Source organism: Scyliorhinus torazame, chromosome 18 (genome assembly GCF_047496885.1).
Source record: "Scyliorhinus torazame isolate Kashiwa2021f chromosome 18, sScyTor2.1, whole genome shotgun sequence".
Lineage (NCBI taxonomy): Eukaryota > Metazoa > Chordata > Chondrichthyes > Carcharhiniformes > Scyliorhinidae > Scyliorhinus > Scyliorhinus torazame.
The window spans coordinates 126,730,073-126,754,573 of record NC_092724.1 but is presented as its reverse complement, the minus strand read 5'-3'; the positions used below and the strand labels follow the sequence as shown (position 1 = coordinate 126,754,573).

The 24,501-nt window shown below is 45.6% G+C and overlaps 1 protein-coding gene across 3 annotated transcripts in view; it reads right to left on the bottom strand.

The window, feature by feature from the left end:
• The window catches only part of LOC140395495 (alpha-1,6-mannosylglycoprotein 6-beta-N-acetylglucosaminyltransferase B-like), a 1,325,626-nt gene extending 1,301,951 nt beyond the window's left edge, over positions 1–23,675 (bottom strand). For 2 of the 3 annotated variants that reach the window (XM_072483321.1, XM_072483322.1), the window contains exons 1-3: positions 23,529–23,675; positions 23,249–23,295; positions 19,869–19,996 (exon numbers count right to left, since the gene is read on the bottom strand). In XM_072483321.1, coding sequence (XP_072339422.1) covers positions 19,869–19,996; positions 23,249–23,295; positions 23,529–23,669 — 316 coding nt within the window. In that variant the 5' untranslated portion in view covers positions 23,670–23,675. Of the gene's footprint in view, positions 1–19,868; positions 19,997–22,429; positions 23,091–23,248; positions 23,296–23,528 lie in introns of those variants that run through there. The other variant, XM_072483323.1, reaches the window with a different exon arrangement.
• Positions 23,676–24,501: the final 826 nt, after the last annotated feature.

The following is a 24,501-nucleotide window of genomic DNA, read 5'->3' as shown; positions in this document are numbered from 1 at the left end:
TGCACAAGTCCCTCCACTACGTTAAGGCGCCGATACCTTTGCAGAGGTATTTGTAGGCAACAATCTCGGCAGTAGTTCCCATGTTTTACTTTGACACAGGCTAGACACACCCTTCTCCTCACCTCATAAGCCCCACATTCACAGGCGCCCAATGCTCCCATGCCACTAACACCTGCAAATTAAGCGTTCATTTTCACTTCCTGAATGTGTGTGCATAACAGTCGGAACCCAGCAACTGCCATTGAGGAAATAAAGGCCCTAAATGTTTACACAAACGTCCAGTTGACCCTGCCCACGAAGATTGGTGACCATTGAACAGCCTGTCTGAAGGCCGCTGTGATGTACATATTAAGGGAGCAAACAACCAGACAGGAGGCCACAGGTGACTCTAAAGGGGCGAGGGCACTGACTGGGCTGGTCAAGGGTTGAGGTTAGAAAGGCAACAGACATATGAGTAAGCACTGTTTGCCGGTAAAAGTGAAGGAATGGCAGCTTCCAGGACCAGGAGGACAAGGGGTGTTGGGAGTTTCTGAAAGCAACTGGCTGGAACACGAACCTAACTGTGTCTCGCTCTCGCTCTCTTTCTCACCCCTCGCAGAGTTCCTTTCGAGAGATCTCAGGATGGAGCTAATCATAACTGTGCCCGGGGAGCAGAGACTTCAGCAGCTACGAGAGGCTGCACCCAGGGCGAGCCAAGCGCCAGGAGGCCAGGTGAACGCAGGGCACACTCGAGGGCCAGCTGCAGTTCAGGCCGAACAGGGGGCTCAAAGGCAAAGTGGAAGGTGACCGAGGGTTTACAGGACCCTGAGGCTGTCGGACAAAATGTGTCGCTGGAGACTCTGCCTCACAAGGGAGACAGTGAGGCACCTGTGTGACACTGTTCAAACTTGGCATCATATGGAGGAGGAGGGCACTCGCTCTCTGTGGCTGTGTAGGCCGTGGCAGCCGTCGTCCTTTATGCCACAGGATCATTCCAGGGCTCAACAGGTGACCTTTGTGGCATCTCACAGTCATCCACACACAGATGCATCTGTGACATTACGGATGTACTCTACGGCAGGGCACCTGATTACATTAATTAAGACCTGACCAACCCATCACAATGAGATGGCTGCGGGACACATTTCCATCGCTGGTCTGCCAAAGATGCAGGGGGCCATCGATGGCAATCCTGTGGTTATACGTGCCCCATTGCATCAGAGAGTCCCATATATGAACAGAAAAGGGTTCCACTTAATATGCAACTGGTATGGGACCATCAGGTGATGAACATACACATTTTCAGAGAGCATGCATGACAGCTTCATCCTTGGGCAGTCTCAAATCCTTGGGATTTCCGAGGGTCACTCTAGGCTGCAGGGATGGCTCATTGTGGGAAAAGGGATACCCGCTAAGGTTTTAGCTGATGATGCCTGTGCGGAGGCCTGAGAGCGAGGCTGAGTCCCATTACAACGAGGCTCAACGTGCCACCTAGTCTGTGATAGAGTTGGGCATTGGACTGCTGAAAATGCGCTTCTGCTGCCTCGACAGGTCCAGTGTCGTTCTGCAGTATAGTCCCCAGAGGATCTTCTGCATCGTTATTGTCTGCTGTACCCTCCATAATGTAGCACAGCAGCGAGGTGACATCCTTGATGAAGAAGACTAGGAGGAGCACAATGTCTCCTCTGATGAGGAGGAAGTGCAAGGGGGAGTGGAGGGAGAGGCCAAAGAGGAGCTGGAGGATGGAGGCCGCCGGGGATGGGGGGGGGGGGGTAATGGGGGTGAGGGTTTGCATGACCAGGAGGATCATGCATGACCTCAATACGTTCCGGTTTGCATACTCGGGTCATCACGTTGTCCGACAGATATAAAATACCTCCCCCCCCGCCCCTCGACTCCCAAAAGACCTTTGCGACCCCTTCCGTGACCAAGGTCTGCAAGACAAACATCTCATCAGGGTGCTGGGCCTGGGGAGTCCTTGTGCCTGCTTAGCCTGTCACTGCAGGAAGGTGATGATCACTCGGAGTGGGGAAAGCTCTGATGCTCCTCAGCTTTTGTTTATGTCTGCCTGACTCCTGTCTCTCTGCTGCCGGCACGCTGACTCCCCAGCTTCTGTGCAAATGAGGTTGAGGCCTTCATCCCTTTGTCCCTTAGCACTATGGGACTAGGCTTCACTGAGCATGAAGGGACCAGAGTTCACTGAATATGCTAGATTCTTTCCAGGATGTAAGTTACACTCCATTTGAGTGGGCCTCACCATTAACCTTACATTGAGGGACTGTGGAAAAAGCTGTGTCCAGATGGTGTGAAGGCCTATCCAAGTGAGAGGATGGAAAAAGATAGTGAGACCTCAAGGCTGTGAACAATAAGTGGTTTCTGTGACAAATAATTTTGACCCACAGCTATCAGTGTCTAACGTCACCCACTCAGTACCCAGATAACTCCTTTATATTACGACCTCTTCCATTATGTCTAGGTGTATTCCCAGGATGCACATCGGAACTAGAGGTGCCACCATGCCCATGCCCTGTTGCCTGAGATGCCCTTGGCGGGCATACTCTGGCGAGCCTGGATCTGGAGGGTCCCACCAGGGTTTGGGTGGCTCTGATGTTGTCACTTCACCCTGTTCGGCCCGCTGTTCCTGAGAAGCACCAGTATCAGACAGGTGTAGTGAAAGTTCGGCACAACACCCAAAGTTATTTTTGTCAAAAGCGGTATCAGCTGTAGGAGAATGTAAAAATGACAGAGATACAGACTTGGGGGGGGGGGGGGGGGGGGTCGGAGAGTGGAGTAAAGGGTTAACATCACCAGCATACATGATGCTGGTGTAATAATTCTGTCAGATCAAATGACTGAGAAGTAGGAGAAGCCTGAAAGGAGGAGAATTTTCAATGTCGTGCCGGAGGCCCAAATGTGTAAATACTTGCTGTAAACAGAAAGTAATTGTTTTAAGAAACTACAGGTCCGAGCAACATACTTTGGGAGAAATCAATCCTTGAAACCCCCATCTAGATCCCGACCACAGAATGGCCAGAATTCCTCGGCCATTGCGATTCATTTTTCCTGCCAGTGGCACACGCCTGTTGGCGGGGTTTCGCAGCGGCATGGGTTGGCTTCAATGGGGCATCCCGTTGGCAGGCAGCGGGAGTATAGAATCCCGCCACCCAACGAAAGTTGCACCGCCAAGAAACAAGCGACTGGGGGAGGGGAGGCTCCAGCCCAATGAAACAACAGCCTCAGATTGAATGTACACTGAACAGATTTTGAAGACCTCCCAAACATCAATGGCAATGTTTCTGAGCTCAGCGATGGGCTGAATTTCTAAAAACGATGCTAAATCAGTGAGCCTGTCAGCAGACTAACCAGATGAATTGCATCCTAGTGTTACATTCTCCTTTGGTGCATTGCAGTATGCATTCCATCCAACCCCTGTCCGCAGCTGAGACCTCATGAAAGTTGCAGAAGATGATGGAAAATAATACTGCAGCGTATCACAGGAGAAGATGGAGGGCAGCTGCAAATATTGAAAAGGACGTAGCTATTTTCTGTCGCTTCCGCAATTTAAATAATAATAATCTTTATTATTGTCACATGTAGGTTTACATTAACACTGCAATGAAGTTACTGTGAAAATCCCCTCATCGCCACATTCCAGTGCCTGTTTGGGTACACTGAGGGAGAATTCAGAATGTCCAATTCACCGAACAAGCACGTCTTTTGGGACTTGTGGGAGAACCGGGGAGCCCGGAGGAAACCCACGCAGACGCGGGGAGAACATGCAGACTCCGCACAGACAGTGACCCAAGCCAGGAATCGAACCCGGGTCCCTGGCACTGTGAAGCCACAGTGCTAACCACTGTGCTACTGTGCCACCAAAAACACTTAAAGCCAATGATATTCTGCCACCTTCCAAAGACGAGGAAAATCACAAGTGAATATGTGGGGAAACCCAGTAAGCACAGTAAACTAAAACATCCGGGAAACAGTAAAGCGATATCGCTTCACTGTTCAATTATTGGACGTACTGCCCTGATGTGAACCTTTGGCCAGATTAAAGCCTTCTATTCACTGCAACAGAGAACTCCAAGTTTACAGACAGAGAATAGCATGAGTTCTGTTGTTGCAGCTTTGCAGGTCCAGACCACCATGATCAAATATTCAAATTGCCTCATCCCAGCAATTTGGGATGAGGTCCCGGAAAGGCCAAAGCAGCGGGCGGTAGTCCAATCACAGTGCAGTTTCAGGCTATTGCCAGGTAAGTGAAAATCCTGGGATCTATTATTTTGTTTGTCATTCTTTCATATTTCAGGCTACATATTTTGCCCTCAAGTTTTAAGTAGTGTAATAAAGAGAGGATAATGCATCTACACTAAATATTATAGATGACCTTTGTCTCAATCTTCAAACAAAGTTGCTATTTCATTCCTCTTATATACTGTTGTATCGTTTGTCCAAACATTATTGTTTCTATTTTAAGTGGGTCATGTAAAACTGCTCTTAATAGTACCATGATTATTCAATTAATTGTCCCCATTTTATAATTTTTAAAAATTTAGAGTACCCAATTTATTTTTTCCAATTAAGGGGCAATTTAGCATGGCCAATCCACCTACCCTGCACATCTTTGGGTTATGGCGGCGAAACCCACGCAAACATCGGGAGAATGTGCAAACTCCACACAGACAGTGACCCAGAGCCGGGATCGAACCTGGGACCTCGGCAGCATGAGGCAGCAGTGCTAACCACTGCACCACTGTGTTGCCAAATTGTTCTTATTTCATAACGTATGTCATACTACTTTCATTTCCTGTAGCAACATCTTTAGTGTTTGTGGTGAACGTATTGTATTAACCATTCACCATGTATTACACTGTATCACGCTGTTGCCCATGTGGGCTCCGCCTATGGACCATTGTACGATATTACATAGAATGTATCAGGTTGGTGCCCTTGAGGGCTCTGGTCCTGGCTCCGCCCCTTGTGGGGAGGTATAAAGCGCAGCAGCCCTGTAGGCGGCTCTCACTAGCAGAGCAGTCACAGGCAGGCACTGTTCTAGACGATTAAAGCCACTGTTCACTTCAACTCTCTGTATCGCGTGAATTGATGGTTGCATCAGTGTTTTTTTAAGCAGTGTTTGTAATTTACCAAAGAACATACTGTTTACCGTATTCCGATTAAAGTCACCATTGCCATGAATATTAAAGCATATCTTCTCAGACCAAGTAATAACAGTGCTTCAAATATGGGGCGGATTCTCCAACACCCCGCCGGGGGCAGAAATTGCGCCGCGCAGGTCAGCAGCCGCTGGTGCCGGCCCCCACGGCGATTCTTCGGCCCGCGATGGGCTGAGTGGCCGCCCGTGTTCGGTCTGTCCCGCCGGCGTAAATTACAACAGGTACATACCGGCGGGACCTGGCTGCGCGGGCAGCCTCCGGGGTCCCCGGTGTTAAGTAATGGGTTAAGAGACATTGCAATTAGTTGTCTCATTTATGTTAAGTATCCATTAATTGACACTGATATGTAAAGGGGCTTCAGGTGGTGGATATTTAGAGTTTTGTTCAAAGGCTGTTGGAATGAAATAAATGTGTGTTTGTGAAAAAAGAACAGAACTTTAAACTCTTCATATCACAGCAACTAAAATGTCTAACAATTAGTAGCAGAGGATGGTTGCTGTGTAAATGTGAAGGGTTGAAAGATACAACTTTTCCAGATCAAACCAAGGAGTGAGTGAGAAAAGAAAAAAAAAAAGGAATATAAGGCTGAACCGAGGATAATGATGGCTGGATATGACTATCCTCCCTTATTTTCTGAAAGGGAATCGTACGAACAATGGAGAAGTGCAGTAGTTATGTGGACTAAGGTAACTGCTTTGCGAAAGAGAAAACAAGGTATGGCATTGGCTCTTTCTCTACCATATGGCAGTAATATCCAAAACAAAGTGCTTTCTGAGCTGGAATTGGAAGAGTTAAACTCAGAAGAAGGTCTGGAGACTTTATTACATTATATGGATAAGATTTATAAGAAAGATGACTTGTTAAGTGCGTATGAAGCATGGTCGGACTTTGATAAGTTCCGGAAAATTAAGGATATCTCCATGGAAGACTATATAATGGAATTTGGCAGACTATATAAAAGGCTGCAGAAACACAACCTGGAATTTCCACAGTCTGTGTTGGCCTTTAAATTACTTGACTGTGCTAGAGTGAGCAACATAAATAGGCTCCTGGTTTTGACAGGAGTTCAGTTTACTGATAAGGATACCTTATTTGAACAGATGACAAAAGCTTGACAAAAGTTTCTGGGGAAACATTCGATTCCGATGGCTCTGATGACCCAAATAGGTCAGCCTGCAATAAGGCAGTATATGGAAGATACACTACTAACAGGATGGCAAAATCGTATGGCTACGAACAGGGCTCAAGACTATGGAAGAAGACCGAGACAAGGAAATTATGAAGACAAAAACCCAGTTAGAACCGACAATAGGAAGATGAACTCCAGAAATACACAGGGCATGATAAATCGATGTTTTCGATGTGACTCTCAATACCATTATGCTTTCAACTGTCCAACTCGCTATGATAGAGTGTTTGAAGCGACACATGACAAGGAAGAGTCAGAAGAGGAAGAAGATAGCGACCAGAAAGAAGGCATTGTCCTATTGACAAGCAGTTTTACGCCGGTAATGAGGGTGTTGGTTGCAGAATTCTTCAACTGTGCTGTATTGGACAGTGGCTGCACATCTACTGTGTGTGGAATTGATTGGTTAAAATGTTACCTGGATTCTTTGAATGCTGAAAATTGTAACAAGGTTAAGGAATTTGAAAGTTCCACAAGTTTCAGGTTTGGGGATGATAATACTCTGAAGTCGCTGAAAAGAGTGGTGATCCCTTGCAATATTGCCGGAGTGAATCATTTCATTCGCGCAGATGTTGTATCAAGTGAGATACCTTTGCTTCTGAGCAGACCATCGATGAAGAAAGCACACATGAAACTGGATATGGAACAGGATAAGGCAACAGTTTTTGGAAAGACGGTGGACTTACAATTTACACAGTCGGGACACTATTGTATTCCATTACTGACAAATAATATTTCAAGTAGAGTGGTTAAGGATGTGTTAATGGCAGTTGAAAATGGGACTTTAGCTGATAAAAAGCTTGTGGTATTAAAACTGCATAGGCAATTTGCACATCGGAGGCTGAAAAATGTATTAAAGGATGCAGGGGTAAGGGATGACGACTATACTAAACTGATAGAACAGGTTAGTGACCGCTGTGAAGTTTGTAGGAAGTACAGAAGGACACCAGCACGACCGATAGTAACCCTACCTTTGGCCAGGGATTTTAATGACATTGTGGCCATGGACCTTAAGATCTGGGATAAAGCAAATAATATATTTATTTCACATTTTGTAGATTTAGCAACTAGATTTAGTCAATCAACGATTGTACGAAGTAAAGAAAAGAGAGTAATTCTGGATCAAATCGTGGAAAAATGGATAGGGACTGGAATGGGTCCACCGGCAAAATTCCTTACGGACAATGGGGGAGAATTTGCTAATGATGAGTTTAGGGATATGTGTGAAACATGAATATCAGAGTTATGAATACGGCTGCAGAAAGCCCATTTAGTAATGGTGTCTGTGAAAGAAATCATGCTGTCATCGATGGCATGCTTCGGAAACTTTTGGCAGATCGACCAAATTGCAGGCTAAATTCAGCTTTAGCATGGGCAGTACATGCAAAGAATTCATTGCAGATGGTTGGGGGCTATAGTCCTTATCAATTAGTGTTTGGTAGAAATCTTAAAATTCCTTCCATTTTGGATGACCAGCCTCCAGCTTGGAGACTACAATTAGCTCTGGTTTTGCTGAACATTTAAATGAATTACATAGCAGTAGAAAAGCTTTTTTTGAAGCAGAAGTCTCTGAAAGAATTCGCAGAGCTTTAAGACATAACATACGGCCATCAGATGCCGTTTTTCAGCCTGGAGGCATGGTGTACTATAAGAGAGACAATTCTAATGAATGGAAAGGCCCAGGGAAGATCATCGGCATAGATGGCAAAACAATTATTTTGCAACATGGTAATCAAACTGTTAGGGTACATTCATCAAGGATAATGGTAGAGATTAGAAATTTTCAAATTTAGACAGAGCAGACAGACATGACGAGGAACCAGAGTAATCTGGTACGCATGTGTTACAGAACTATGAGAACCAATTAACTGATATAGACAGGGTTTCTGTGGAGGAACACAACACTTCTGATGAATTAGAACAGGCCATTTTTCCGAAAGGACAACTACCAAAAGTTGGCACAAAAGTGACATGCTTGCCTGAAGGGTCTAGTCAATGGAAGGACGCAACTGATATTAGTAGAGCAGGGAAGGCCACTGGAAAGTATAAACATTGGTTGAATGTACAGCATTCAGGGGAAGGAGTCAAGACTATAAGAAGTTCAGAAATGGAGGGCACAGAAACGCAGTGCCAGTTCAGATAGTACATCGGATAGTGAACAGGTCCACAGGAAAAGGTTGAGAACTATTGAAAGGACATCCCACAGCAGAAGGGAAAGATCAAGCAGTACAGAACGAGATACCAGGCGGGAGAAGGGATGTAGTTTATCAAGATCTCAGAACATGAGTAAGACTACGAATACTAATAGGAGTAGAAGCCCACATGCACGTGAGATTTTGGTGGCTTCAAATAAATTATATGAAAAAGTTATCAAAGAAGCTAAACAGCAAGAATTGCACAGTTGGAGTGAATTTGGGGTGTACACGGAAGTACCGGATAGGGGACAAAGAACTCTATCCCACAGATGGACTTGCACGGAAAAGGTTCTTCCGGATGGAACTTATAAGGCAAAGGCCAGGCTTGTGGCAAGGGAATTTGAAGAAAACTTAGAAGATCAGGATTTAAGGGTAGATTCACCTACAGCAGGAAAGGTTATTTAAAAGATCTTCTTGGCTCTATTAGCAACAAAGGCATGGGAATGCAAATCTATAGATATAAAAGCTGCCTTTTTGCAGGGGCATTAGCTACAGAGATACATTTTTCTCCGTCCTCCTAAAGAAGCAGCTAACAGAGAAGGGGTACTCTGGAAGTTGAACAAATGTGTATATGGATTAAATGATGCATCTAGAGTCTGGTATTTTTCGGTAAGGTCAGTTTTGTTAAAGTTAGGCTGTTGCCAGTTGAAAGCAGATCCGGCAATGTTTTACTGGCACTATAATGGAAATCTTTCTGGCATTTTTATGATGCACGTTGATGATTTTTTGTGGGGTGGGACTAGTGATTTTGAAGCTATTAGTAATCTCTGGTTTGAGGAAAGAATTCAGGGTTGGAAGTCAGGCTTCCGCTGCATTTAAATATATTGGACTGTAAATTGGACAGACTAAGTTAGGGGCAACTTTACGTCAGCAATCTTATTTGGAAAGCAGCAGCCCAATAGCAATTAGTCGTGGCCGAGTTTCACAAAAAGACACAATGGTTTCAAAGATAGAAAAAGAGCAACTGCGAAGTTTAATTGGGCAAATGAACTGGTTAGGTAGACAGACTAGACCGGATGTGAGTTTTGATGTCTTAGAGTTGAGTACAAAAATGAATGATCCCAAAGTGGAAGACATAATAAGAGCAAATAAAGCGTTGGCCAAACTAAAAATGCAGGAGTGTGTTTTCTAGTTCCCGGTTTTAGGTGACCTTAGGCACTTGAAACTCATAGTTTATAGTGATGCGTCCTACGCAAATTTATGTGATGGGTTTCAAGCGCAGGAGATTTTATAATTTTCCTTTTGGGGAACAATGGTAAATGTTGCCCGCTTGTGTGGGAAACAAAGAAAATAAGGAGAGTGGTAAAAAGCACTTTGGCTGCTGAGACATTAAGCTTTGTAGAGGCGGTGGATATGGCCTTTTATATTAGTATGATATTGACAGAAATTTTGGGATTAGGGGATTTGGGTAATATACCTATTGACTGTCACATTGACAATAAATCCCTTGGGAAAATGTGCACTCTACAAAAAGTGTCAATGAAAAGAGGTTACGGATAGACATCGCAAGTTTGAAGCAGATGTTGGACAGAGGAGAAATAACAAAAATTAAATGGGTCGACAGGAGCTATCAACTGTCAGACTGTTCTACGAAAAGAGGGGCGAGTTCACAGAAACCTTTGGATATTGTTAATGAAGGGCGCTTGTTTCTGTGACTGTTTTTTTTCTTTCTCGTCCAAACAAAAATAAAGGGGGGAAATCATGTGTGGTTTTGAGTTTCTTTAAATTTTGTTTTCACCTAATTATTTTTTTTCTCCAAGGAAGGGGAGACTGTTAAGGGGTTAAGAGACATTGCAATTAGTTGTCTCATTTATATTAAGTATCCATTAATTGACACTGATATGTAAAAGGGGCTTCAGGTGGACTCTGTCAGGTGATGTATATTTAGAGTTTTGTGCAAAGGCTGTTGGAATGAAATAAATGTGTGTTTGTGAAAAAAGAACAGAACTTTAGACTCTTCATATCACAGCAACTAAAAGGTCTAACACCCGGGGGGGGGCACGAGGGGGATCTGGTCCCGGGAAGTGCCCCCATGATGGCCTGACCCGCAATCGGAGCCCACCAATCCAGTGGGCGGCCCTGTGCCATGGAGGCACTCTATTCCTCCGCCTCGGCCACTGTAACAGTCCACGATGGCCGACGCGGAGGTGAACCCCCTCTGCGCATGCGCTGGAATGACGGCAGCACACGCTGGCACTCCCGCGATGCGCTAACCCGTGCCGGCCAGCGAAGGCCCTTCGGCGCCTGTTGGCATGGTGCCAAGCCCCTTCCGTGCCGGCTGGCGCAGCGCAAACCACTCCGGCGCCGGCCTAGCCCCTGAAGGTGCGGAGGATTCCACACCTTCGGGGCGGCCCAACACCGGAGTGGTTCATGTCACTCCTTCCCGCCGGAGTTGCCCGCCCTGCCGGTTTTCGCATAATCCCGCCCATGAAATTTATAAGGGGCAAAATCTGCTTGCAACGTTGCTCCTGAAAGGCAGCATGGCTGGTAGATGGCAGGTTATCCGGGATTTATCCGGCTCGCCACACCTCGAGAGATCTAACACGCTCTCGGGAAATGTTGTAGTGTGAATCTTGCCCATTGTGGGTGGGATCACTTCTTAGAAAATCTGCATGTTAGAGTGAGACAACTAGTCTAATCTGCATTCCCACGATCTACCTACCCAAGGCGTGGGATCTAACCCCCTTCCCTTTGAGGCCTTGAGTGAAAACCGTTCAACGCTGGTCTCCACAAAGGGGGGGGGTAGATAGAATGGCACTCGTGGGGGCTCTCCCAGGAAATTGGCTGCCCCCAGGTGCTTTCCCTCTGTCCAGGGTGGCACCCTGGCACTGCTGGTGCCACCTGGGGAAGTGGGGGGGGGAGGGGGCGGGGGGGAGCCCAGGGACCCACTTGTAGGTGAGTTGGGGCTTGGGAGGATTTCAGGATTGTGGCGGGTGTTGACCTCATTCTGAAACAGAAAACGGGACTAAGTGCGGCCTCGGACACACGTTCTCTGCTGAGGCCCCGCATCTACCCGAATGGCCATTCAATAGCATGGTGTTTCTCCGCATGGCAAGCGCCGTGAAACACCCGGCTAATCACGTGCATTACAGGACTCTATTCCCATTCAGGTAGACCACGCCCAATATTTCTGTTTTGGGACTGTCTCTTTAATTTAGGATAAAATGGAGGAATGAACAGCTCATGTGACCTGTACGAAATTCTGCCCGACAACATGTTTGGGGGCTCAGTTGTTAAAGTTTAAGCTGGGGGCGGCGGGGTGGGGGGGCGGGGGGCTGGTGGTAGGTTGTTCTGCTACAAAGAAGGTGCAAGATGTTCACACCCGTGGACATATTGTGAGGGCACCCATGATGACTGTGGCTAGGCTGTTCGGACCGGAATTGTATCTCACAAAGGAGGTGTGGATCAGGTCGCAAAGTGCTGACCTAGTTTTATTTGCTGGAAAAACAATTTCCTTCTGCCTTCCTGACCCAACGCCATTTTCACGTAGCCCTTGTACCTGTCAGGAAGGCCTTGGCCGCAAAACACACATACACCTCTGCCAAGGTCAGGATCCCCACAGGAGAGGTATATTTCCTCTCACCATAATTTACATGTGCTGGTATGGGTTTTTTGAAACCCCAAAGAACAAAACATCCACCACTTTGGAGACTTTGTGACCACTGGGGGAAGCATGCTGAAGAGTTAGGAACATTCCGAAACCTAAGTTTAAAATGTTTTGACACTTTTAAATGTCATTATCAGATGCTGGGCGGGATTCTCCGAAATGGAGGCAGAGTGTTTGCACCGTCGTGAACGCCGTCGACATTCACGACGGCGTGAAACGGCCCCGATCCCGACCGACACAGGGCCAGATAATGGGCTAGGAGCGGCGCCACGTCATTTACGGGTGCCACGCCTTGGCGTCGCATAAAGGCGGCGCAGCATACATGACGCGGCCGGTGCCGCATAACTGGCGTCACCCGCGCATGCGTGGTTGCTGTCCTCTCCGAGTAGCCCCGCAAGAAGATGTCTGACGGATCTTGCGGGGCTGCGGAAGAAAGGAGGTCCTCCTTCAGAGAGGCCGGCCCAACGATCGGTGGGCACCGATCGCAGGCCAGACCCCATTTGAGGCCTCACCCGGTGCAGGATCCCCTCTCGCCCCCCCCGCAGGCCGTCCCCCCAGCATTCCCGCGCTGTTACCGCCGGTAGCGACCAGGTGTGGACGGCGCCGGGGGGAACCCGCTGTTTTGGGCAGGCTGCTCGGCCCATCCGGGCCGGAGAATTGCGGGGGTACCGGTGAATCGCCATTTTGGCTGTCTTGGGCGATTCACTGTATCGCGCTGCGCAAAACGCGATTGTGCCGGTCTGGCCGCTTCCGTGAATCGCGGGAGGGCGTCGGACCGGCGTCTTGGGAAAATTTGGCGACCCAGACGATTCTCCCAACCGGCGCGGGAGCGGAGAATCGCGCTCGCTGTATTTTCATGTAGATTGTGTTTAATGCAGTGATTTACCACAGGGATCTGTGCTGCAAAGGTAAGATGACCCTAACATTAACCACCAGTGTGTAAGTTTTGTCATGCATTACAGTACTTTTGCCATTCAAGAAAGTGGCATAATGATTTCAAAGATATTTTAACTATGTCCTGTCATATTTTGTGCTGTGATTTAAAATGATTGGTGGCACTTGTTATTTAAAAGGCCCTACTCCTGAAAGCTTTCAACATTTCTTCCTCTGCTCCCCTCCATTGATAGACAAGATCGACATGGAAATGCAACATTATTCTGTTCTGGAAGTTTCAAGCAATACAGCTGGAAGCTTATTTTCTGACATTGACAGGCATTATGGATGGTTGACTGGGTTTCAAAACTGTAAATAGCCTCAATTCAGCAGGTGATCTATATTAATGATTTGAACGAGGGAATTAAATGTGTTGGCGGGGTTCTCTGCCCCGCCCATCAGTTTTCTGGTACGGCACGCCACCGCCGGCAGCAGCATTCTCCATCCCACCAGCTAGCCAATGGGGTTTCCATTGTGGGCAGCCCCACGCAGTCAGGAAATCCTTGGACAGGGGTGCGCTGCCGGCGCAATGGAGAATCTCGACAGTGGAGAATCCAGCCCATTATCTCCAAATTTACTGATAATACAATGTTAGGTTGGAGGGTGAGCTGTGAGGAGGACGCAGAGATGCTTCAGAGGGATTTCTACAGGCTGAGTGAGTGGGTGCATGCATGGTAGATGCAGTATAATGTGGACAAATGTGAGCGCAGTAAGAACTCTTACAACACCAGGTAAAGTCCAACAGGTTTGTTTCGAATCACTAGCTTTCGGAGCACAGTTCCTTCCCGACTTTAACCTGGTATTATAAGACTTCTTACTGTGCCCACCCCAGTCCGACACCGGCATCTCCACATCATGGATAAATGTGAGGTTATCCACTTTGGTAGCAAAAATAGGAAGGCCGATTATTATTTTAATGGATGTAAATTGAGAGTGGTGGATACTCAGTGAGACCTTGGTGTCCTCGTGCATCAGTCCCTGAAAGTAAGAGTGCAGGTACAGAAAGCAGTAAAGAAGGTAAATGGTTATGTTGGTCTTCATGGCGAGAGGATTTGAGTCTAGGAATAGAGATGTTTTATTGCAATTGTATAGGGTATTGCTAAGGCCACACCTGGAGTATTGTGTGCAGTTCTGGTGCCCTTATCTGAGGAAGGATGTTCTTGCCATGGAGGGAGTGCAGCAAAAGTTTACCAGGCTGATTCTTGGGATGGCGGAACTGTCATATGAGGAGAGACTAAGTCGGTTATGATTATATTCATTGTGAGAGGGGATCTCACAGAAAGGTACAAAATTCTAACAGGATTAGACAGGGTAGATTCAGCAAGAATATTCCCAATGTTGGGGGAGTCCAGAACTAGGGGTCATAGTTTGAGGATAGGGGTGAGGAGAAATGTCTTCACCCAGAGAATGGTGAATCTGTGGAATTCACTACCACAAAAAGTAGTTGAGGCCAAAACGTGTAATTTCAAGAAGGAATTTGATATAGCTCTTGGGGCTAAAGGGTTCAAGGTATATGGCGGGGAGGGGGGGAGGCGGGATCAGGGTATTGAACTTGATGATCAGCCATGATCATAATGAATAGCGGAGCATGCTCAAAGGGCCAAATGACCTCCTCTAGCTTCTATTTTCTTTGTTTCAATGATCCAAGAGTTATTGAAACGTTAAAGGGACTATAATAACAGAGCATGCCTTTGATGTGGTTTCTTGTTTGGTTATATACCTAACAGACACTTAACATATTACAATTTATTTTGCACTAGAGTAGGGTTATATTGTTTCTTCTTTCCAGTATCAATTTGATGTATTTGAACTCAGGGTATTATTTGCATGTTCGAGGCTTAATATTTTTCCAACTGGTGAGGCAGGACTATTGCATGCCAATAGCAGAAGCAACCAAGAGATCCCACAACCAATGAATCAGATCTAAGCTCTGCAGGCCTGCCAATCATAAATGGTGGTAGACAATTAAACAACGAAGAGGAGGAAGAGAGGCTCCACAAATATCACCATCCTCAACAATGGGGAAACCCAATACATCAGTACAAAAGAAAAGGCTGACGCATTTATAACCATCTTCAGCCAGATATGCCAAGTGGATGATCCAACCTGGCCTCTTCCTGAGGTCCCCAACAGATGTCAGTCTTTAGACAATTCAATTCACTCTCCGTGATATTAATAAACAGCTGCAGGCATTGGATCCTGAATAGGCTCTGAAAGCATTCTGGAAATAGCACTGGAAACTTGTGCTTCAGGACTAGCCACATCCACAACCAAGCTGTTCCCTACAGCTATAACACTGGCACCTGCACAATAATGTGGAAAATTGCCTAGGTGCGTACTTCCACAAAATGGAGGAACCGTTCGATAATGGCCAATTACCATTCTTTCAGTCTATTTTTATCATCAAAAATGGATAGAAGTAAGAGGGCAAGATCCGACAGCCACGCTCTACCGGAAAAACAGCTTGCCACAGCACAGTATGGCCGTTGAAAGCCAGGCGACCCCACTTCCAGGATCTACCCAGTTCGCAATGCCTCACGAGATTCAATGCAATCTCACAAGTCATTGTGATGTGAAGTATGCCCACAACGGGTGGGATCACCTTTTAGCAAATCTACATACTGGAGCAAGGCAGTAAGCCTGACTCTAATGTGCAGATTCCCGAGGTACCTGAGGCTTTGGGATTCAACCCCTTTGCCTCAGAGACCTCGGGCGAGCACCGTTCTGCATTGGTCCCCACAAACCCTGGTCATCAGGTGTGAGGTACTCTCGGTGTTACTGTACGTAGCGCAGGTCTGGCCCATTACCCGACCCTACGCCACAGCAGTCACCTGGGCCATCTTCAAATTTATCTGGAGATCTAAGATAGACCGTGTCCGAAGGGACACTATGTACAAACCTCTGGAGAAGGGAGGGAGAAACGTACCCAACGCCTCCCTCATCCTGTTGGCCACCTTTGTGTGCAGCTGCATCAAGCTGTGCGTGGACCCCCGGTATGCAAACACCAAGTGTCACTACATACTGAGGTTCTACCTGTCCCCGGTGTTACGAAGGATGGGCCTGGTCTCATTGCCGCGGAACGCTCCAGGTGCCGTACCACCTGTCCCTCGAGGAAACATTTTTGAAGGAAAACACCTTTGACCACAAGGCAATGAAGCAGCGGTCAGCACGTAATGTCCTCGAGGCCCTCAAGGGAAAGGAGACTGTGGAGGACGTTGGACGGTTCCCTGAGCAGACTGTCAGAGTCATCTGGCAGAACGGCTCATCACCAGAACTTTCAAACAAGCACCAAGACCTAGCTTGGCTGGTGGTGAGACTGGCCCTCCCTGTCAGATTCTTCATGTACACCCAAAGGCTCAGCGCCGTTGCACGCTGCCCTCGGAGTGGCTGTGGGGGAAATGAGACAGTCACCCACCTCCTTGTGGAATGTGCCTTTGCAAAGAAGGTCTGGAGAGAGATGCAGTGGTACTTGTCAAGGTTCATCCCGAGCAGCTCTGTGACACTGGACTCTGTGCTCTATGGACTGTTCCCAGGGGGGGACACCGAGACAAACATCAACTGCTGCTGGAAGGTCATCAGCTCGGTGAAAGATGCTCTTTGGTCTGCCCGAAACTTGCTGATCTTCCAGTGCAAAGAGCTGTCCTCGACCAAGTGTTGCAGACTGGCACATTCCAAGGTCCAGGACTACGTGCTGAGGGACGCACTCAAGCTTGGGGCAGCTGCCGCCTAGGTGCAATGGGGAAAGACCACTGTGCGAGGGCTTACCAGCAAATGTACACCGAGGGACGGGTAACAGTGTAAACACCCCTCGGTCTGGGCCATTAACACTCCAATGTATAAAAGAAACATGACAATGTAAATATTTAAGAAAGAATTGTAACGTAAAGAGCGATATGTGTGTAATCTTATCAAAATTGAATGGAAGAAAGACAAGGGAATGTGTAACTCTGATGGAAATGTACAGTCAAGACAATTCAAAATGTTCTGTAATGTTTATGATAGATTTTATGAATAAAGTATATTTTTTGGAAAAAAATAATAATTGGTCCCCACAAACGGGGGACTAGACAGAATGGCACTCGTGGGGATCTCTCAGGGGATCGGAGCCCTCCAGCTGCATGCTCTTTGGTTCACGCCACTCCATCCCGCTGGGACCCCCCCCCACCTCCGCCCCGCCGGGTAGGGGAGAATCCCACCCCAGTTTCCTGATTACAACCAGACCATAACCCTTTTCTTAGCGTGAGAACCAAAGACATGGGCACGGGTGCCAGGGGAGTTCAAGTGACCAAGAAAACAGTTTGAAACAAAAATAGAGGGAAGTGCACAGGCATGCAAGTCAGGGGGGTTCAGGAGTGGACAAGGTGGCAAAATTTTACATTGAGTCTGAGATCCAATTTCACAGCTCTCAGGTGAGTGGCATTGTAAAGAACAACAAAATAACAACTACTTTGGAATGATTCTGGGGGAATTCAATTAAAGGTAAGCGCAATTAATACCTATATTTCTGAGATTAACAGGCAGGTCTGAGGAAATAGACAGGAATGATCCTAAAAATAGAAAGTGCAACAGGAAGTAAGTTATTCCTACAGAATGTGCATAATGATACAAATTGGTACAATTCCTCATAATTTCAGAAAAACATTCCTATTTAAAAATTATTATTTTCGAAAATTCATATAAATTGCCCGTCGGATCTTGCGTAATAATTTTGATGCCACAACATTTGATTGCACAATAGGAAATTCCCCAACAATTGTTAACTGACACAGTTTACACCAACAGACATGGCCATTGATGCTGAATCACTGAATGTCAAACTTCTTGGGTGGGATTCGCCAACCCCCCGCCGGGTCGGAGGATCGCCGGGGGGCGGCATGAATCCTGCCCCCGCTGGCTGCCGAATTCTCCCGCGCCGTGGTTTTGGCGGGGGCGGGAATCACGCTGCACCGGTCGGCGATCGCTAGCAGTGGCCCTCCGGCGATTCTCCGGCCCGCGATGGGCCGAGTGGCCGCCTGTTTTCGGCGGGTCCCGCAAAACAGGTCCTTACCGCGGGACCTGGCTCCACGGGCGGCCTGCAGAGTCCTCCAGGGGGCGTGGGGGGATCTGGCCTCGGGGGGTGCCCCCACGGTGGCCTGGCCCACGATCGGGGCTCACCGATCCATGAGTGGGCCAGTGCCGTGGGGGCACTCTTTCCCTCCGCACCGGCCGCTGTCAACCACTGCCATGGCCGGTGCGGAGAAGAACCTCCCTGCGCATGTGTCGGCCGGCGGAGGCCCTTCGGCCCCGGTTGCCGTGGTGCCAAGCCCTTTCCGACGGCTGGCGCAACGCCAAACACTCTGGCGCCAGCCTAGCCCCTGCAGGTACGGAGGATATCGCACCTTCAGTGCGGCCCGATGCTGGAGTGGTTCACGCCACTCCTCGGCGCCAGAGTGGCCCGCCCCGCCGGTTCGCGGAGAATCCCGCCCCTTATTTCCTGGTAATACAGAAAATACTAAATACCCATAGTAGAAGGGAGATATCTCATTATGTGATCAAATAGGTTCATAATAATAATAATCTTTATTAGTGTCACAAGTCGGCTTACATTAACTCTGCAATGAAGTTACTATGAAAATCCCCTGGTCACCACACTATGACGCCTGCTCGGGTACATTGAGGGAAAATTCAGAAAGTCAATTCACCTAACAAATACGTCTTTCGGGACTTTTGGGAGGAAACCGAAGCACCCGAGGAGAATGTGCAGACTCTGAACAGACAGTGACCCAATCCAGGAAGTGAACCGGGTCCCTGGCACTGTGAAGCAACAGTGCTAACCACTGTGCTACCATTCCACCCATAAACTAGCTTGCAGCCATCATTTGAATCTCAAGGCTAGATTGCAGTTTTGAAACATTGGCATAATTTCTTAATGATATCGGTGTTTTGACTTTCTTTCTGGAGCTTAATTCCTGTTCAGGCACTGAGAGATATAATGATGATAGCAAAACCAAATATACTTTGCATATAACAGCAAAAGTGATCTTGGAAAAAGGGCTAGCCCGTTGCAATGATATTGGAAACAGGTAAAATGGAAGAGAGTTTGGTTTCTCAAACATTGCAAAAAACATCCCACAAACCTCTGCATAATTCATTGTATTGTCAGAAAGCATCACATTCATATCATCACAGGACAATATCCAGCATCTAAAACGTCAGTGGTAAACTTTGACAAACAAAATATTCACAGTGACAACAGGCTGTAATTGAAAACAATTTTAAACTGCAAAACTAGCGTTTCAGCTGAGACTTATGCACAACTCTAGGTCACCATGTCAACTGCTGTGGTCAGGTTCTTTCAGGCATATTGATCAGTCCATACATGCCTCTACCAGGACTGAAATGGTTTCCACAGCTAAAGATATTGGATCAGTTTATTGAAAAATTGGCCATCTCACATCAGTCATTAAGACAAATAATTAATGGATGGGTATTCGGGAGCAATTCTGCAATTACTTTTCACATTGATACAAAGTGGATTGGGTGCGCATCAATGCAATGGTAACCATGTCACTCAGCACGACTGAATTCACTTACAGCTGTGACATGTGAGACACCAGCCTAAAAATGTAATAACATGGCTTGCAAGTAAAAATAAAAGGTCCCTGATAGACTCCAAAACAATTTTTAGCTTTTGATGACTCTGGCTTTCCATACATTTACGGAATACTGGGTGCCCAATACCTTTAAATTTTATCAGAAATGGATAGCATTGAATAAATTAATCGATAATGGCACCTCACATAAATTTAATTTACCTTCAGATTTGATGCCTAATTGTCTAATGCCAAAAGGTGAGTCTCCCACTCTCTTTCCGGAAAACTGTCCACCAAAGGAAGTCATTATGAAACAGAGGGTGAAGAATCCAATCCCAGCCACAAATATCCTAAAACCAAGCAGAAAGTATGTCACACCAAGATACTTTCAACCAAGATAGTTTATGTCTTACAGTTCCCATTTTAACAATAAAGATTATTTATTTTATTACATGATTACTAGAAATATAATGAGTTCTATGTTGTATAATTGGTTGTACGCATATAATGGTAATATACATTCTTGTTTTATTAACCTGCATACTTTGAATATTTGTTTAAATGCACAATGCACTTCATTCCAACTGAAAAACAGTAAATAATCAAGTGCAATACCATAGATGTGACCTTACATAAGACACTAGTTAGATCTCAGCTGGAATGTTGTGTACAGTTTTGGGCGCCACACTATCAGAAGGATGCGGACGCATTGTAGAGAGAGTAGAAGAGGTTTACAAGAATGATTCCAAGGATGCGAATCTTCAGTTATGAGGATTGGTTGAAGAGGTTGGGACTGTTATCTTTGGAGAGGAGAAGGCTAAGAGGGGATTAGATAGGGATGTTCAAAATCATGAGGGGGATGAGCAGAGGAGATAGGGAGAAACTCCTCCCACTCGTAAAAGGATCGAGAATGAGAGGGCATAGATTTGAAGTGATTTGTAAAAGAAACAAATGTAATGTGAGAAAAACCTTTTTCACACAACGGGTGGTTGGGGTCTGGAATGCACTGTCTGGAAGTGTGCTGGAGGCAGCTTCAATCGAGGCATTCAAGGGCATTCGATTATTATTTGGATAGAAACAACATGCGACGGTACAAGGAAAAAGCAGGGGAATGGCACTAAGCCATGATGCTCATTTGGAGAGCTGGTGCAGACACGATGGGCCGAATGGCTTCCTTGTACGCCATAACAATTCTGTGATTCTGTGGACATGTTGAGCGGTATATTGTATTACTGTCCCTGGACTTCCGACTATACACATATCAAATTTTAGCAGTTTCCATGGCATATCGGAGATGACAACTGTTAATTGGAACAGATTTTACGAAAGCACAATTTATAATTTTATTTTATGTTCAACACAGGCCTTAAAAACAACAATACCATTTTTTTTCAATCAATACTTGGGCTTAGTTTCAGTCTAGCCTGCCCTTCATTTATATTGCTGGTTTTCAGACAAGGGATGAAGCAAATGAATAATTTAAAACATGAGGGAGATTGTGTAGAAGCACATCCCCAAATTATTTATTCTGACATATACCAGATTCAACCCAGGGTAGGCATAGTAACAGATATAACAATGATCCTATTACTTTTGCTACCGTAGCACATGTTGCCAGTGAAATAGGATCAAGTCCAGCTCTTAAATAATATGTCGATATTGAGTATCTCACACTGAGTCAAGAAAAGGTGCAGAAACACTCTCTTATTTTTATATTTTGTTATTTTCCCTGAAAACAATTCCTAAATTCACAATTTTCAATATCTAACATTAACAGTCAGGATTACTCCTGCATATTAGTCAACAGTGAAACAAATTCAATTTTCTGTGCGAGTTAAGCATGTATTCTTATATTTCTTAATAACGTCCAGAAACAGAAACGTCCAGTAAACATTGAAAATCAAACACTAGAGTATTCTTTTCCAATTCATTCCCCAAGCTTAATGAAGTGGATTTGAAATCCAGGAACAATCTAATCCTTCATTAAATTCACTAATTTAAGAAATAATTCTGGCTTTGCCCTGCTGCAATTAATATTAATGGAATAATAGACAACATTTTAAAATGTTTCCTTTAGCTTTAATGATTCACATATTTACATGGCATTTAATACATTAATATTTGGATGACTTTTTTGAATGCTATTAGGCAAACATCAAGCAACTTGCAACCACAAAGCCCGCCCTCCCTTCCCCGTCCCCCCACCTCGCCAACCTCCCAGGACATATGCTCAACACTATCACCCCATGGAAATACCCCACAAAAACAAGATCTATCACTACAGATTGTGTTCTGAAAGGCAAGCAGCAGCTCATAGTGGGAAGGTGCGTGATCCCAGTGTGATGAGCCAACCACCTGGTTCCTGCTTCCCCCACCCTTCACCCATAACTCCACGCCTTGCCCTTTACATTCAGAACATAACTTTCTGTGAAAGAAAAACATGGTGAAGAAGCTCTCGTGTGTCTCTCTTAGACTCGTCTCAAGCCCGATTGCAAAATTCAATAGCAAACACCGTTTGGTTCAGTGTGGTCCCAGAGCATTATAGACATAAACACTCTGGATTTGCTAGCATAGAGATCTTTCCTTATTATAAAGGGAGAAACAACCACCAAAATTCATAACAGTGCAACACAGCACATCAGCAGTTAAAATGAGGTTAAAGTGCAAGTTCTACTTTACGCAAACATTGAACACAGGAGTTCCACATTAGTCACATCAATCATCTGTAAACAATGCAAAATTATTTCACAGATGCAACTGAAAAAAACTGAAGATTAACTTACCTGAAAGGCCTTAAGGTGACAAGGAACCTTCTCACCATTATTTTACCATCTGAATTTGCAGAATTTTTCGAAAGCAAAAACATCTTTGTGACTGAGAAACATAAATAATATCTAATATAAACTTGTCTAATGTCAAATTATTTTAATTATTCAATATCCGACTGTGCCGAGCGTACAGAGTTAAAAATGATTCAGGTCAAAGCAAATAGAATCCATCCACAACTTTTGATTTGCTGATTTAAAATGAATCTGCCAGGTTTTCCATCTCCTGAGTGAGTCCTTGTCCAAGCTGAAGTGATGCTGCTCCTAGCTTTATGGTGACTTTTTCAGGAAGTAGTGATGAATACAAGAGACCAAAGATAGCCCAAAATTAACAGCTAAACAAGAGTCGTGGAGACCGCAGGTAAAAGAAAACACAGTTTAGTTGCTTGAAGCTTTCCTCCTCTCATGATCAGAGCTTGCTGCTATTCACAGCCATATGACTATTGCAGGGCATCCTCAGAGTCCCCCGGGGTGAGAATCATACTGATTTTCTGTTCAACCGCCAGGTCTAATACAGGCAGCCACCAACAACCTCGGCAATCAACCCTTTGGACAAATGATTAGGGTTGGGGTTAAGAGGCTGACTGACAGATCACAATCCAACCAGGATAGCTAGAATGCATCAGCCTCTCTATCATAGCTGCTTTATTTCTTTCACAAAGCATGAGATGTTACGTTACCTTGGCGCAAAAATAGTGCTGCAGCATCACCTAGTGTTCTGGGAACAGTTCTGTTGTACATTAGTTCACTTCATATTTTAACTCAATGTGTTCTTACCTAAACAGGTACTGTGTGTTTTCTTTATTACGGACGGTGCTAGAATTCTGAAAAATACAAGAAAACAGGATGCCATAAATGTCCACAGCAACACTATCAAAAGGAGAAAATTCTGAAATCCCCATTCATATTTTATGCTAAAGATGACCTTTTATCATAATTCATCCAATAAAAATCTTCTCATATCAGGAAAACAATTATTTTGATTTTTTTAAAAAGAATGATCCTATTTTATATTTATATATCATTTTTATGGTTTTAAATCCTGGTTCATACTCACCCTCATGCTACCTCTAGTATGTTCCTGCTTCAAACTGGGAAGGAGAAATGATCCTTCAAATAACTGTTCACACTCCACCCCAGCATAGCCGTGGATTAGGTAGAGTAGTAGACACGGTATCCAGCCTATTGCATTTGTCATGGCATTATCAGCTGCCACTGATGCTGAGCAGGCTGCAGATGGCAGTAATGTTCAGCCACTGAACCTCTGGGCCTGAATGAGGAGCAGAAACACGTCTGTCTCTGCACTTCTAATTTTAAAGGTACATTTTTGGGTAAAAAAAACAATGACCAGTGTGCTTTTATGTTTTATTGGTGGCAAAATTATTATGCTTTGTTTATGTGAAATTCAGGCGTATACTCGTGAATAAGATGTCAGTGAGTGGAACATTGTTTACTGAGAGACACTTTAAAAATAAATGCCAATGCTCCAATTTTTTGAGACCATAAAAATCACTTGTTTGTAAGATGCATGTGTTCACATTGGCAGCAGGGGGGGGGGGGGCGGGGGGCAGGGGAGGGAGAGTGCTGTTCTGTTTCTGACCTTACCTAAACATTTGCAAGGGTCAGTTCCTCCTCTTCATTAAAAGAGGCTCCCTGCAACTGGAAAATATGTGCAGAAGAGTTCTTAAAGGGTTGCCACTATGCCCTAAAAGGAATCATCTGGTGCCAATACAAATGGAGACAAAATTCCTCCCTCTGAAGATGATTTGAAATTCCCACTGCAGGAATGCAGCAAGGTAGGGAGTTATTTTTGAACCAGAAGCCATCGTCTTTGTAAATGCAGATACAGGATGCATAAAGTCAAGCTGGCAAAGCCCCAGGTAACCATAGGCTGCTTTCCACTTTGAGGAGGGAGAGCTGACTGGTGGTGATTTAACCTGAGGATTATCACACCCCGGACGAGGGACAAGGTTGAGAAGTTGGGCCTTGATGAATAACCTGACCAGGACGGAAATTTAACCCACACTGCT